At 36.1% G+C, this 15792-nt stretch overlaps 1 protein-coding gene across 1 annotated transcript; it reads right to left on the minus strand.

The window, feature by feature from the left end:
• Window positions 1-9592: 9592 nt before the first annotated feature.
• On the minus strand, window positions 9593-11506 carry LOC100731803 (E3 SUMO-protein ligase PIAS2-like). Its single transcript, XM_013143724.2, is given in 3 exon segments — window positions 9593-10150; window positions 10152-10579; window positions 10581-11506. Coding segments are annotated over 3 exon segments (1821 nt in total). The 5' UTR covers window positions 11457-11506; the 3' UTR covers window positions 9593-9633.
• Window positions 11507-15792: the final 4286 nt, after the last annotated feature.

Raw genomic sequence — 15792 nt, forward strand, 5'->3', positions numbered from 1 at the left:
CCAAGGCACGAAGGGACCCGCTAAATTGCAAAAGTCATACAGCTAATAAGGGGCAGAGCTGGAAATTAAAATTAGGGTGATTTTAAAATCTGGACTCTTAACAATCATACTATATTGGATTCAAGTAAAGTCTCCTTAAGTGAGAGATATTGAGATAAACCAGAAATGGAACCACCCCCAAGATTTTACAAGCATAACAAAGGACTTGCAAATAGGTAACCTGTGTCTTCTTCTGCCTTGCCCCTTACTCTTCTCCATAATCAATCAACAATCACCTTTTACATTCATAACATTTCATTTCTCCATCTCCACATCCACAACTTGGTTCAAGATGTAATTATTATCAGCTGTGATTTCTACAACACATTGCCCAGCTGGTATCTTTGATTCCACCTTGGGCCCCTAACATTCATTTTCCACAGTACAGGCATCTTAATTTATGAACATTCAAAAATGACTTCACATGTTTTCTGCTTGAAGCCTGCAGATATCTTCTAGGAAAAATCCCAGATTTCTCAGTAGACATCAGAGAGTTTCTCTCCCTCACCTCCCCTACTTTGTAGCCTGACTTCTACATTCCATGGAATCCATCAGATGTTCACCTATATTTCACCCTTTGCATAAACTACAGATTGGTAAGCTACCATTTGAGATTCTCTTACCCTCTTTGCAGTGCTCTGATTGGAAGACTTAAAGCATATGTCATTCATGGAATTGAGCAGGTGGTGTTAGGATCTAACCTACACAAAAATATAGGGCCCGAGGATGAGGAAAGGATTGTTTCTCTTAAGAAAAGTAATAGTTCTGTTTCAGATCAGAGAGGAAGTTGGGTGCTGGCTAGATACCTGTTTTATCAACCATCTAGAGAGTATGGAGTATGTAATTCATATCATACATGGGGATCTTCATTTAAAAGTCTCAAATTATAAAAAATAATTTATAATTTTGCTTAATCTCTTCTTTCAAAAAAATTTAAATAACCTCTTATCACTAGTAACTTGAATTTCACTTCATGTGTAGAGAAAGTGATCTAGGAAAAGGTTAGGTGATTGAAAATCATTAAAATGACTGTTAGGAGGAAAATCAAATTTTCTTTGCAGTACCACATCTTTGAAGCAGTGCATTATTCATATAGAATATTACAACTCAGGAAAGATTCTTAAAATCACTCCTTAGGCAAGGTACAAGTATGGCTCTCCTGCTTATCTGCTTGAAAATTTATCATTATGATGAGACAAACGTCACCACTGAAGTGGACTCAGAGTTGTGAGAGCCAGGCAGGCAGTTCTGCTTGAGTTCATCCTTAACACCATGGAGGTTATCTAAATGGATATGTTCAAGGTATTTTGTTATTTATCACTTGAAAATGCTCACCCATCGTGATAAGTTCTTAGCTTCCTTGGCAAATCAAGTGAGAAGTGATGTTCACTGAATCTATCTACTCATCTCACTTTGTGCAGGATAAATTTAGGTTTAGGGCTGTAAGTGTCCTGCAACAATCAGTTATGTGGATGAACTCTGGACCATTCGGTGAATTTTATCATAAAGCTTTGCACTTTTAAATTGTGTTCTATGTTATTAGCCTTGGCTGTGTTTAAGGAAAACATAGAAAAACCAAAAATTTTTTTTCTGATCTTGAATAATATTAAGAACAAATAATGTTTAAGAGCAAGAGATGACAAGTGTTTGTGGTCAAGTGAGGTATTTCTATGTGTTCAATACTCACAGACTCTTGAGTATGTTCTGAGCAATGACTTCCTCTATGCTAATTTCTTGTTAAAGCAGTATTTGTTCAGCTTTTGTGAATAATCCATTGCCTTGGCTGGAAAATGAGACCAACAAAGTTCCTGAAGTTATTGGCATCTCAATCCAAGTTTTTTTTTTTTTAGCCCAATGAGTATCAATGGTATATTGAGAACCCGTAAGTATCAAATAGATTGGAAAGAAACCAAACACTTTTTAAAAGAATAGTGGTAGCTAATCCTAGATTTTAAAAATAAAGCATAAAAGTTATTTTTTTCTTGGTTTGTGTAAAGGGATGCTTTATTATTGCAATATAGCAAATTACCTCCAAAACCGAGTAGCTTAAAAATGACCTGTTTAATTTTTCTCTCTCTAGTGGGTCAGGAAATAGAGGTTTTAGTTGAGATTTTTTGCTTAGGATTTCTGATGTGGTGGTAGTCAAGTGTCAGCCAGGGCTGCAGTCTTCTGGAGGGGTGACTGTGTGGAACACCCAGGATGGTTCCCTCACAGGGCTGCATTTCACAGGGAGCTCAATGTGGCTACCTACCCAATTTTATTCGAATGGTATCTCCAGCGACGTTGTCTCAGGCTAACCACATTTCTTCCATAGTACCTGAGTTTCTCTAGTGTAAGCATGTCAAGGATGGGAAGCACAAACTGCATGGCCTTTTCTGAATTATTGCTTCAGAATTATGAAGTTTCTGCTCTATTACAAACAAGTCACTGAGATCAGACCTAATTCACGAAGAGCTGACATGGAAAGGATGGCACATGTGGGCAGTTCTTAAAGAAGTTATAGACTTGTTTTAAAATCACCACTAGAGTTTGCAGTGAGCACTTGGAAATATCTTCTTGTTGTCCATTATCCTGGGCAATAAGAGGAAGATATCTGCTGTCCAGATATCTCAGCATTCTTGACAGTGGTAGGCACTGTTTTGCCTCAGGCTTCCTCAGTGAAGCTCAGTTTAAAATGCCAAGCATTATTTCTCTTCTAAAACAGAGCCAAGAATTTTCTCTCAAAGGCAATGGGGGGAGAAAAATAGGAACCGATTAGTGTTTGGATCCTGACTCAAATTTTGGGATGTTACATCCACATGTAATGCAAACCAGTCTAGTACCCTGTAGATTCTATACTGAATTGGACAAAATTTTATTTTTAACCTAGCAAATGAAAAATCCATTTGAACAACCTCATTCTTGAATAGTTACATATTAAAGATAAATATGAGGCTATGAATGATAGGTTGTCTGCTTTGTAAAATCAAGAGAATAGAAGTTATGCAGTACTTTTTGTAAGCAGTTTTTTAAATAGACCTTTAATACTAGCAAATCTGTGAAGGTCTATTGCTGACCTAGATGATCCTACAGAAAAATGAAATCTTTTCAAAGCCAACATTAAAATTCACATTATTCAGGGCTTTCTTTTTCATCATTTATCTTAGAATGTGCCTGTGGTTGCTGCTTTGCTTCATGTACAATAGTATCACTGCTGGCTTTAAGCTCAATTGGCCCTATGGTGTTATGCATTATATGGAGAGTTTGCTAGTTCATTAATGAACTGACAAGGGCTCAAATACCTGCCCTCAATTTCATTTCTCTACTCGGAGATATGGTTTTCATGCACAATGTGGTTCATTCATGATATTCTTTCTACACATGAGGGTACAGTACCTGCTCTTTCACAATTATAATGATGAACTACAACTAGTTCTGTGAAGACTGGATTTCAGAACAGACATATATAGGCTTTATTTTAATAGCATTCCAACGAGTAAGGAGCTTTATATATTAAGCTAAAGAATTGAAATAGTTTGTTGAATTTGTATCTGTTGAAAGTAATTCTCCTTGACATATGTGAAAGTTAAGATTACCATGAAAATTATTTAACATAGTTTTTGTTTTTGATTCTAAGGCCCAACTATAGCTGAAAGGTTTTCGCAAATGTCTTTCTATTAATGTACTGTCTGCCAAGTTGATTAAAAAAACAAAGTAAAGCAACACAATGCAATTCAGTGCAGTGAAACGTAAAACAAAACCAAAAAAAGCAATCTTTTCCTCTTTGTCTCTATGTCTCTATATTTAAGTGGTATAATATTCTTTTCAAAATAATGATTTTGGGCTGGGGATTTAGCTCAGTGGCATAACTGCTGGCAAGTGCCTGCCTGGCAAGTGCAAGGTCCTGAGTTTGATGCTTAGTACCAAAAAACCCCAAAAAACAAAAAAGAAAAAAGAACAAAACCATAAAAAAAATAAAACACACACACACAAAGAGTTTTAATTACAAGATTAATACTTTAGGGAAAAAGGAAATAATAGAAATGTCACTTCCCTAAGATTAGGTATATATCATTTCAATTAATTTCTATAGAATATATATAATTATATAAAGAATAGCTATAGTTTACTACCATCCCTTGTGTGTATACATATCCTATGTATACCTATATTCTATCTAGTATATACTATATACTATAGCATATATACTATACATACACTCTATAGAGTATACTGTATGTATATACTATATACATACAATAGTATCTATTATATATATATATATACACACACACACATGCATACTCTATAGAGTATATTGTATGTATATACTATATACAATGCCTATATACGATGCCTACAGGAACCCACTCAGACAAACCCAGAAGTGTGTTCTACTTCTGTAAATACCAAAATCAATCAACTTGACACTCTACTCTAAATGCTATAATCTGAAACTTGAAACTTCCACAAGTTGAATATGGATTCCTTAGTCAAACACTATATATACTATTACATAGTATATTATACTATATGTACACGTATACTATGTACTATTTTTACACTATGAATCTTTATAAATATTTCCAAATTACCATTTCCATAAGTTGTATTATACCTCCTATGACCAATAGATAAATATATCTTCTCCCTCAACTCCTCACCATGAAATTTTATTGAACTTTGGGTCTCTGACAAGATATTAAATGAACTGGTTTTTAATGTAGTCTTGATTTAAATTTTAATTAAATGTGTGAGATGGTCTTTTCATGTTTGTGAGTATTCTTATTAAAAAAAATGGGGTCAAACTGCCAATACTATTTTGTGAATTTTTTTCCATTTTAGCCATGTTTAATGAACATCTTTTCATATTTTACAGTATTTTTCTACAAATGGAAAGTTGCATGGCTTTTTTCTATTCCATATATAGTAATCCCATATCATACATTCATGTTGTTTCCAATATTTTTACTTCTAGAATAATTCTGAGATAATTATGAAGATAAAATCTTTGTGCACAGCTGGAATAGAAATGAAGTTTGGTTTTTGTATGTAGACTTTGAAGTTAAATTAATAAGTAAATAGAGTAATATTAGTACCCCACGTTTTAAACCTCCTGTTTACTCTACAAAACATGCTTGCCACTGATTTTAAGAAATCTGCTTTTCAGGAGTTGAAGTTGAACTGATTTTTTTCTATATGACACTCAAATTTTCCTTGAATAAAACTTATTTGTTACTGAAGTCAGTTCCTATTTTTCTCCCGCCATTGCCTTTGAGATAAAATTCTTGGCTCTGTTTTAGAAGAGAAATAATGCTTGGCATTTTAAACTGAGCTTCACTGAGGAAGCCTGAGGCAAAACAATGCCCACCACTATCAAGAATGCTGAGATATCTGGACAGCAGGTATCTTGCTCTTATTGCTCAGGATAATGCACAACAAGAAGAAGATATTTCCAAGTGCCCACTGCTCTCATGTTATAGGTCTGAGTGGGTGGTACTGCCGTGGTAGAGTGGTAGACAACATACTTTTGGATAGTTAAGAGTCATACATCTTTTAACATATATGTTATATTCGTTTGTAGGATTCAGCAGAATAACAGCAACCAACACATAATGAATGCTTGAAATTCATTAACTCATTTAATTTTTTCAGCAGAAATAGGAGAACTAACAGGATAGGGCATGGGACATTTTAATAGACAGTTATTTCTTCAATAACTGTAACAATCTACTCTAAATTTCAGTGCCTTATAAGAGCAAACATTTAGTTTTGCTTTGCTTATGAACCTACATTTGTCTAGGGTTCTGCCATGCTTTCCTACCACCAGCTGAGCTTCAATCAGACCTATATATTAAGTCCAGATTTATCCCACATTTCTCTCATCTCTACTTCAAACATCATCCAGTTGCAAAATATTCTTCTTGCAAAGAAGGGCAGAAATGAAGGCGGCAAACCAAACTGTGTGAGTAGTTTTAAGGCCTCTATCAACATTTTAATGGGCAAAGTGAGTTTGTCAGAGACTCGGTCTGATAGCAATAAGGCAGAGTTATGTTTGCCCTATGAGGGAAGATAAATATAAAATTATGTGTGTAATTCTACCACAGGAAAATGACAAATTGGAACTAACAATCTACTCTACCACTGCTACCCTTTATAAAATGGTAATTGACAAATCTCAAAATTATCACATAGACAATTGTGGACTCATTTTTATTTCTCTGTCTTTTTATTTTTTAATTTATTTTTTAAGTATTTACACAATTTTTATTGCTGTTTATCATATAACAAAAAATTTTAAATGATTTGTAGAATCCATCCAGTAACATATGAAATTGAAATGCAATACTCAAGATACTGTTTATGACTGAATGTACCTGATGCTCAGCGTACAGGATGTGTAAAGAAGTCCTTGCCTGTCATTTGGTTCTTGCTGCTGTCATCTATGTTCATCTCTCAGAAAGCAAAAGAATCCATCTGATGGTTTCAATAAATATCAAATTCTCCCCCCCCCCAAAAAAAATAGCTTCTATAGACCAGAGATCCAAGAAAAAGTAGTTCTTTTTTTTTAAATTTTATTTAAAAGGAAAAAGAGAAAAACACAAAACAAAACAAAGCGATAAGGGTACACGTAATACAGAACTACAAAAAAAAAAAGTAAGAAATCACCTGTTAATAGATTACATATTATCATCTTAGAAATAGTTGCTCAAATCACAGTATCAAAGAATACAAAGTGGACATTCAAACAGTGAGACTGCAAACAGCTGTGTTCAATGATCCAAAAACATTAACATAGTCAGCTATTTAACACCCCTAAACACACTTGCTGTTATATCCGTTAGAGCTCTTTTTTTTCCCCTCTCTTTTTTACAACAAAATTTACACATTTTGGATTTTATTACTCCTTAGTTCTTATTACTTTTTTGGAGGGGAGAGAATAAAGTCAAATATGGCAAAACAAAGCTGTCAGTCAAAACCAAGGGTAGACATAGCACATGACGTAAAACAGAGTATAGGGTTATCAACAATGGTTATCAATGATGTCTCTTGTTTCCTTAAAAAGAATTGTCTATCTCATTAGATATTATAAAGTTGAACAAAACAGTAGAGAACAAGACCAATAAAACTTAGGCATTGTAAACATTACAGGACTTCCAAAGGAGACAATAGTCAAACCAGAATGGGCATCTTAGTGAATCTTATTGCCTTCAAAGTAGTTGCCTATACCCTCAAACTTGATACTATCATACAGAATGGAACAGAGTGTAATCAGTCAAAACAAGATCATGGGAGTATTACAGGACTTCAAAACAAGTTAATAGGAAATCAAAAAAAGTTACTATTATATATCCTGCTAATTTTTAAAATTTTTCCCCTTAATTAAAACAAACATAAGAAATAACTAAATAATTTTTTTAAAGAATAAGGGAGAGACAGAGATAAAACAGGACATAACAATATAACAATACAGGTCAAAGCAGGACTGTTTCAGCAACCTAGTGCTTCACCACCAAATAACCTGACTTAATAGTAGTTACCATAGTGTCTGTCTTCTTCCTTGAAATATTTGGATAAAACTTCATATACTATAGCTTCAAATATTTCCATATCAAGAAGCGCAGAATAAAGCCTTTCCAATTAATAAGTGAAAACTTTATAAGGTTTCAAGGCTGCATAATGGGGAATCATGATTACCACATATTTTTATATATTTGAATCATTACTTACATTAGGGAAACTATTCACACATGCAAGATTGATTTATTTCACTTATGAGTATGGTCTCAAGCTGCGCCCATTTATTGATAAATATCTCAATGTGATCCTTCTTTATAGCTGAATAATATTGGAAGTACTAGCCAGAGCAATTAGGCAAGAAAGAGAAATAAAAGGGGTAAAGATAGGAAAAGAAGAAGTTAAATTACCATTGTTTGCAGATGACATGATACTCTACATAGAAGACCCCCTAAACTCCATTGAAAGACTCTTAGATACAATAAATAAATTCAGTAATGTGGCTGGATACAAAATCAATACTCAGAAATCAATAGCATTCCTATACACGAACAACAAAATCACAGAGAGGGAAATAAGAGAAACTGGACTATTCACATTAGCAAGCAAAAAAATGAAATATTTAGGAATTACTCTTACGAAAGAAGTGAAAGACTTATACAGTGAAAATTATAATACACTGAAAAAGGAAATTGAGGATGATCTCAGAAAATGGAAAGACATCCCTTGCTCATGGATAGGAAGAACAAACATTGTGAAGATAGCCATTCTCCCAAAACTGCTATACAGATTCAATGCAATCCCAATAGAAATACCATCAACATACCTTATAGATATAGAGAAATCACTCCTAAATTTCATCTGGAACTAGAAGAGACCTAGAATCGCAAAGGCAATTCTAAACAGCAAAGACAAAGCAGGAGGCATCACAATCCCTGACTTGAAGTTATACTACAAAGCAACAGTAGTAAAATCAACATGGTATTGGAATCAAAATAGAGCCGAAGATCAATGGAATAGATTAGAAGATACAACCACAACTACAAACACACTCAACCACCTTATCTTTGATAAAGGAGCCAAGCAGGTTCATTGGAAGAACGACAGTCTCTTTAATAAATGGTGCTGGAAAAACTGGCTCTCCATTTGCCGAAAACTAAAGCTAGACCCATGTCTATCACCATGTACTAAATTAAAATGTAAATGGGTCAAAGATCTGAATATTAAAACAGAAACACTAAATCTATTGGAGGACAAATTGGGTAGAAACCTTGGAGACATAGGAGTAGGTAGAGAATTCATGAACAGGACTCAAACCGCACAGGAAATACTTCCCAGAATCAATAACTGGGACCACTTCTTATTAAAAAGTTTCTGCATGTCAAAAGAAATCTCCAGCATAGTGAAAAGAAAACCCACAAACTGGGAAAAGATTTTAGTGAACTCTCTCTCAGACAAGGGACTCTTGTCTAAAACATATAAAGAATTAAAAAAACTCAGACCTCCAAAATTCAAAGATCCAATCCAAAAATGGGCATCTGAGATGAATACGCAATTCTCAGATGAAGAAATGCAAATGGCAAATAAATACATGAAAAAATGTTCATCATCATTGGTCATTATAGAAATGCAAATTAAAACCACACTGAGATACCATCTCACTCCTGAAAGAATGGCCAGGATCAAGAAAACCACAACAACAAATGCTGGAGAGGCTGTGGGGAAAAAGGAACTCTCCTGCACTGTTAGTGGGAGTGTAGACTGGTACAGCCTTTGTGGAGGTCTGTCTGGAGATTTCTCAAAAAGTTGGGATTGGAAATACCATTTATTCCAGCTATTCCACTTCTAGGCATATTCCCAAAAGAACTGAAAGCATCATACCACAGTGATATATGTGCACCTATGTTTATAGCAGCACAATTTGTAATTGCCAGATCTTGGAAACAACCCAAGTGTCCATCAACTGAGGAATGGATAAAAAAGTTGTGGTATTTCTATACAATGGAGTATTATTCAGCTATAAAGAAGGATCACATTGAAATATTTATCGAAAAAGTAGTTCTGATGAATGATTCCCAGAATCAAGTGCATCCTTCTTTAGTCCAGTGAGATGATGTCAGGAATGCTACTTCCACTGCTGGTTATGACCCCTGTCTCACTCCTGCTTCTGGATGAACTAACATGAGTACTACTTTCATGGGGGCTGGTGGTGGTGACAGACATACTGCTTGCTGTTAAGGGTGAGGTGAGACTATCCAAAAACATAGGAGGACAGTACTGGGGATCAACTGGAATAAGGGAAAGAAAATCCAAACCTGGCAAATCTGATGACATGCTTGATATTGGCATGTGGTGGAATGGCACGGAGTAGTCTGTTAATGAAGGCCGAATAGCAGCAGGATCAACTGAAGTCACACTGGGCACCCTTACAGAAGATGGCTGATACATGAGAACCCCTTTGGTTGGGCTGCTTTGTGTTTCTGACATAAAGATGCATTTCCTTTTGGCAGGAGCGTCTTCCTCCTCATCAGAAGAGCTTTCTATTGTTAGATCAATAATGTCCACTTTCTTCTTGCTTGCTTCATTGGCTACAGTAACAGAACAAGGCTTACTGGGCTGAACTTTCTATTTTTGTACATGGTTGGCTGGATACTTTCATGGCTTCTTTCTTCGGCCTCATTGGACACCAAGAAACATCTTCTTGGAATTTGATTTCATCCACATCAGAACAGTCACTGAGAATTTCCATAAAAAGCCCATCTAATATTAGACTTTCATAGGCAGCTTTTTTGTCACACACAGGACAAATCCAAGTGGGCTTCTTTTCATTCATTTGTAGATAAAGGGCAGCATCAAAACACTGCAGATGTGTACATGTCACTGCACGGCATGGGATTGTTAGTCTCATTTTTCCTAGAGGACACGTTAAAGACACCCGAAGACTTGTAGCAATTTCACTATCAGGAAGTTTTTCTTTAATTAGTGCTCTGGAATGATCAGGGTTTCTAATACCTTTCATTTTTAATCTCTGTAATAGCATGGCTTGATGTCAGGTGTCGTATGAGATATACAGACATGGAATAATTCTTTCCAATTTCGGACGCCCAAGACATAGAAATCTGATTTGGCACGGCTGAAGACAACCTAACTAAAGATGTAATATTCAAGGGCCGTCCAGGGCGCTTCTGTTCAATTCCATTTTTAGGTGGTGGTGCATAGCCAGGCAAAGGAAACAACTTCCCATTTACTTTTATACATAGACTATTAGGATAGTTACCTTCTTGAGGACAACTAGTCTCTGCCAGGCAAAGTCTCAGCTGAACTTGAACTGTATAATCGCTCTGACCACCTGGCAAAAAGTCCCTTGATATGCATATCTCTCTAATTTGTTGAGGTGTTAAAGCAAAAATAAAAAACTTCTCTTGAAATCGCTGAATACTGCTTTGAACTAAACTGGTGGGCTTGATGAGGACATCAAGGACATCATAAAAAGGCAGGTATTTTAACTGCACATCAGGATGGACAGGAGGAATTGGAGGAGATGGTTGCTGCATCTCAAAAGCGGGCTTAGTATCTTGAAGTAGCACAGAACCAACAGGAGAGGTCGGTGAGTGAGATGAAACTGAAGTGGAAGGTAACGAACGGATTCCAGCCACAGCCAAGTCTGGTTCTACAGGTGATGAGCTACCATCCAAACCGAAAACTGATGATTTGATTGTAGGTAAATCAGAAAGCCCTTCAAGAGTCCGTGGATATCGGCGTCTATATAATTCTCAGATTTTAATCTGAACCACAGGGCTGCAGCCACTCTTCAATAAATGCAGGGCCCTCATCAGGAGGTCATGCTTGCGTCCACTTTTATTCCGTCCAGCAAAGCCTAGTAACACTCGTAGTTCAGAAACTCTAAAACTAGAAACCATATTCCTCAACTCTTCGAAATCCGCCACTTTATACCCCCCACGGGCACTGCTGCGGGCACCGCTGCTTCCAGCACCATCCTGCACTGGGAGCCGCTGAAGACGCCGCGGCCACCCTTCTCTGTCTTTTTAAAAAATACTGTTTGAAGTCCAACTGGGCTAAAAGTTTCACAAAAGATCTTTTCAATTGGATAGATGTTTTAATTTGAGAGATTCAGTTAAGACTTCGAGAATATTCAAATATTTGAAAGAACAGGCCTATTCATAAACTGATTGTCATCTACTCAGGAAGGAAATAAGGCATTTATAGAAATGATTTCATAGATAGATACAAGATAGTAAGTGCCCAAAGACCAATATAAAATAATGGGTTAGATGACTTAACTATGTAATATTAGAAGTTTCTTTTTTTAAATCTCTGTTACTAAATTAATCAATAAATATAGAGGAACTTGTCTAATACCTAAATTTATTTTCAAGAGATACTACGTATGCACTTTCTATAATGCAGATTTTATAAGAAGGCTATAGGAGCTCCACAGTTTTGGAAAAGTATATTTAACTTTCTGTCTTTCTACAAATGGGAAGTTTGGAGTATCAATTTGAAAATAAAAAATGTCTGCTACTATGAGGAAACATACCAGTAAAAATTTAAGACAATGAGACTCTTTGTTGAGATATTTAAAAATTCATTTAGTCACTGAGTTAAAAAATGTTAAGTTAAAGAAACAATAATATAGCATTCTGAAAATAGTTTATCATTATTTTGGTTCACTTCTAAACTGGACAAACTCATTCATGTGTGAATGTAGGATGCCATTTTTAATTATCACTTTTGAAATAAAAAATTATAACTTTTATTTTAAAGAGGGTAAGATTAAACATAAAACATAACAAAACAGATCATAAGGAAATAATTTTGAGAAACATAGATTTCAAAGCAAGTCCACTGGAGATCTTCACTGCCTATCATATTGTTTCTAGTTTTCTTCCAAATGGTTGTCCCTATCTTCACACATATTGAATACATACTGAACAATATAGAATTAACCTAATCATAACAGGATGCTAAAGTCAATAATTACTGCCATAATGTCTCTCATTCTCTTCAAAGTAGCTGTCCATATCTTTATAGATGATGAAATTAAACATAAGATAATAGACTAATATCACTCTGAACAGTGAATAATAGTAATAATAGATTTTACATCATAATTCTACAGAATTAGCACTGGTCTTTTCTTAGCATCTTTTCTTCTTCAGAGTATCTGTTCATTACATTGTGCATCATATAATCTGTTCCCATAAACTGTTTAGAAATTCTCCACATGTGTGAATCTCTACATGTATATCTATCCTTTCTGTATTATAAGAAAAAATGGATCAAAACAAGACAACAAAACAAATTCCTAGAAAAACATGAAATGAAAAAGACATTTAAAACTACAATATTAAGTGATCCACAGTAGTTACTATGCTTTCTCTTGTTATTTTCAATAGAATTGTCCTCATCATCAGACATAATATAATTGAACATAGCATTACATAGCAATTTTAATAAAAATACAACATTGGAGACATTGTAAGACTTCAAAGGCCATTAATAATAAACCAGAATGGGTATCTTATTAATCTTGTCATCTTCAGAGTAGTTGCCTCTACTCTTAGGCTTGATACTATCAAGCATACCAAATTTGAATAAAATCAGTCAAGACAAAACAGCGGTCTAACAAACCAGCTTCAAATAAGATCAGTCATAGTAAGACAATGTAAGTAATACAGGGCTTCAGTTTAAGTTAATAGGAAATTAAAGATAGTTACCATAGTATAGCTGCTATTTTTGGTATAGCTGTCTGTGCCCTCAAATCTAGTATGAGTAGATAGACTGGAACAAAATAAAATCAAACTAAACAGAGCGATAAGACTACTGTGGCTTTTAAATCCTGATACACTATTAGCAATGTCTTCTGCCTTCCTTTTTTAGACAGTTCCTCACTTTTCCCTTTCTCAGGGTGCTTTGTATATATCGGGTCCCTCTAGTCCCTTTAGTTTTTAGATTAAGGGGTCAACTTGTTATCTATCTGAGTGGTGCTGAACCTTTTTACACCTGAGCTTGATCTTGAGCTGTATTCCTGCACTAACTAAAGCCACAAGGTTTTCCTTCCTTCTAGCTGAGTAGTTCTTCACTGCACAAAAGTGTCATGACTTTCCAACCTATTTGCAGCTGCTGGATGAGTTGTCCCTATTTCTCTCTGGTTTCCTGTCACACAGAGCATTGTTTTCTCATCTTTGACTTTCAGTTTATTAACCTTCTTTCGGGTTGAATATATTTCCTATTCTGAGCATCTCGATGGGTCCTGCCTCCTAATGTACTCTGTCTGTGTTTCTTTTTGTTAGTGTATCAAGGCTATCTATTTTAGAGACTATAGCCCACCTTTTCTGCCTCATCTCTGCTATTCTATTTTTCTGCTATTATTTGTCCATTTTTCTCCTTCATTCCACTGTCTGCCCCATTCGTTGAGGTCTCTCTGCCACTGTTGCTGGAATCCTGGTATTTTTTTCTCTCTCTCTAGAATGTCCTTCAGTATTTTTTGTAGGGTATAATTGGTGGCCATGAACTCCCACAGTTCCTCCTTGTCTTGGAAACATCTTATTTATTTATTAATTTTGAGAGAGAGTTTTTCAGGGTACATTAATCTGGGTTGGAGGTTATTTTCTTTCAGGGTTTGGACTATTTCCCCCAGGCTCTTCTTGATTTGATAGTTTGTGTTGAGAAATCTGTCATTTTTTTGATGAATTTTCCTTTATCGGTGATCTGTTTCTTTTCTCTGATCGCTTTTAATATTCTGTTCTTGTGGTAGATTTCCGGGATCTTGATTATTATATGTCTCCGGGTGTAGATCTGTTTTGGTTGTAGCTGACTGGAGTTCTGTATGCCTCATTTATCTGAATATCATTTCTTTTTCCTATGCTTGGGAAGTTTTCCTTAGTTATTTCTGTGAATAGCCTTTGTAATTCATTGTGGTTATTCTTGCTTCTTTGCTCATGTTTTTTATTCTTAAGTTATAGAGACTCTTGTCATCTTCTAGCCTTTGAATTGTTACTTCCTGGTTCCTTGTTATTTTTAAGAGGTCTTTTCTCTCATTATCACACATTGCAAATCTATCTTCAAGTTTTGAAAGGTTAACTTTAGTTTCTGTCAAGGCATTTTGCCAGCTTTCAGTGGAGTTTTTCATTTCCTGGTAATCTCTTTGGATCTGTTTCATGTATTCTAGATTTTATTTATATTCTTCACCAAAGGTTTCTCTTCCTTTTCTGGGTACCTCCATTCTTCCATCTGTGTCTTGAGAGGGATTTAGCATTTCTTTTATTAATCTTTTTATATCTTGCCTCACTTGGGTTAGAATTTCAGTTTTAAATTCATCTATGAGGTCACAAAAGTATTTCTTTACATCTGCTGATGTTGTGGACAATATTGCATGATTGCTGCACTGGTTCTCTTCTGTATTTACCTCTCCTGGGCTTATTTTCCCAAGGTCAGCAGCTGGAGGTCTTTTCTTATTTTTTCTCTTGTCATGTTTCTGGTTTCTTTCAGACAGGTGTATAGTGGAGGTCCCAGGCCCTCTCCATGTTGCTTATGGTTTTTCTGAAGTGTGCTGGCTGGGAGCTTGCTGCCCCCTTCAGTTTGCTGTTATCTGAAGTGCATGCAGGGACTGTGGACTGGCCCTGCTCCTCTGAGCCAGTGAACTGGCAAGTACCTTCAGCAACTTAGGCTGTGCTGTGGCAGATGTTACGAGGTCGGGACAGTTTTGTCCCTGGTTATTGGGTCCTGACCAGGGGCATGGCATGACTCAGCCCAAGCTAATCTCACCAGTCCTCTCTGGGCCAGGGGCAGCTGACTGATGCCACCGCGGCGCCAGACTCTGACCAACTCCAATATGGTTTCCAGTTGGCCACACTTACCACAGGACCCAATCTCCAGCACTCACCAAGAATTAATACAGCTCTCCACTTTGGCTCCACTCCACGCTGCCTCGCGTCCTCCCGGCAAGGGCTCAGGACTCACCAACTCCCATTATCAGCAGCTGTGGCTTCAGTGTGACCGTGTTCGATTCCATGGCGCTCCCAGCACAGCGCAGGATGGGTCTAAGTGAGCATGTCCAACTCCAGCCCTCCACTTGCATCTTTCTTTCCTCTCCCTATTTTCTTTTTCCTCAGTTTCCTCCTGGGTTGCGAAAATCTCTCTCCCCTTGTCCAGCTCTCTGCATGTTGTCAAATTCCAGTGTCTGAGCTGTTTTTCCCAGAGAGGCTCTCTACCCACCTACCTATCAGGTCACCA

This window comes from Cavia porcellus, unplaced genomic scaffold, assembly GCF_034190915.1.
Source record: "Cavia porcellus strain 051 isolate PalLab524CR breed Dunkin Hartley unplaced genomic scaffold, mCavPor4.1 scaffold_10, whole genome shotgun sequence".
In the NCBI taxonomy this organism is placed as follows: Eukaryota; Metazoa; Chordata; class Mammalia; order Rodentia; family Caviidae; genus Cavia; species Cavia porcellus.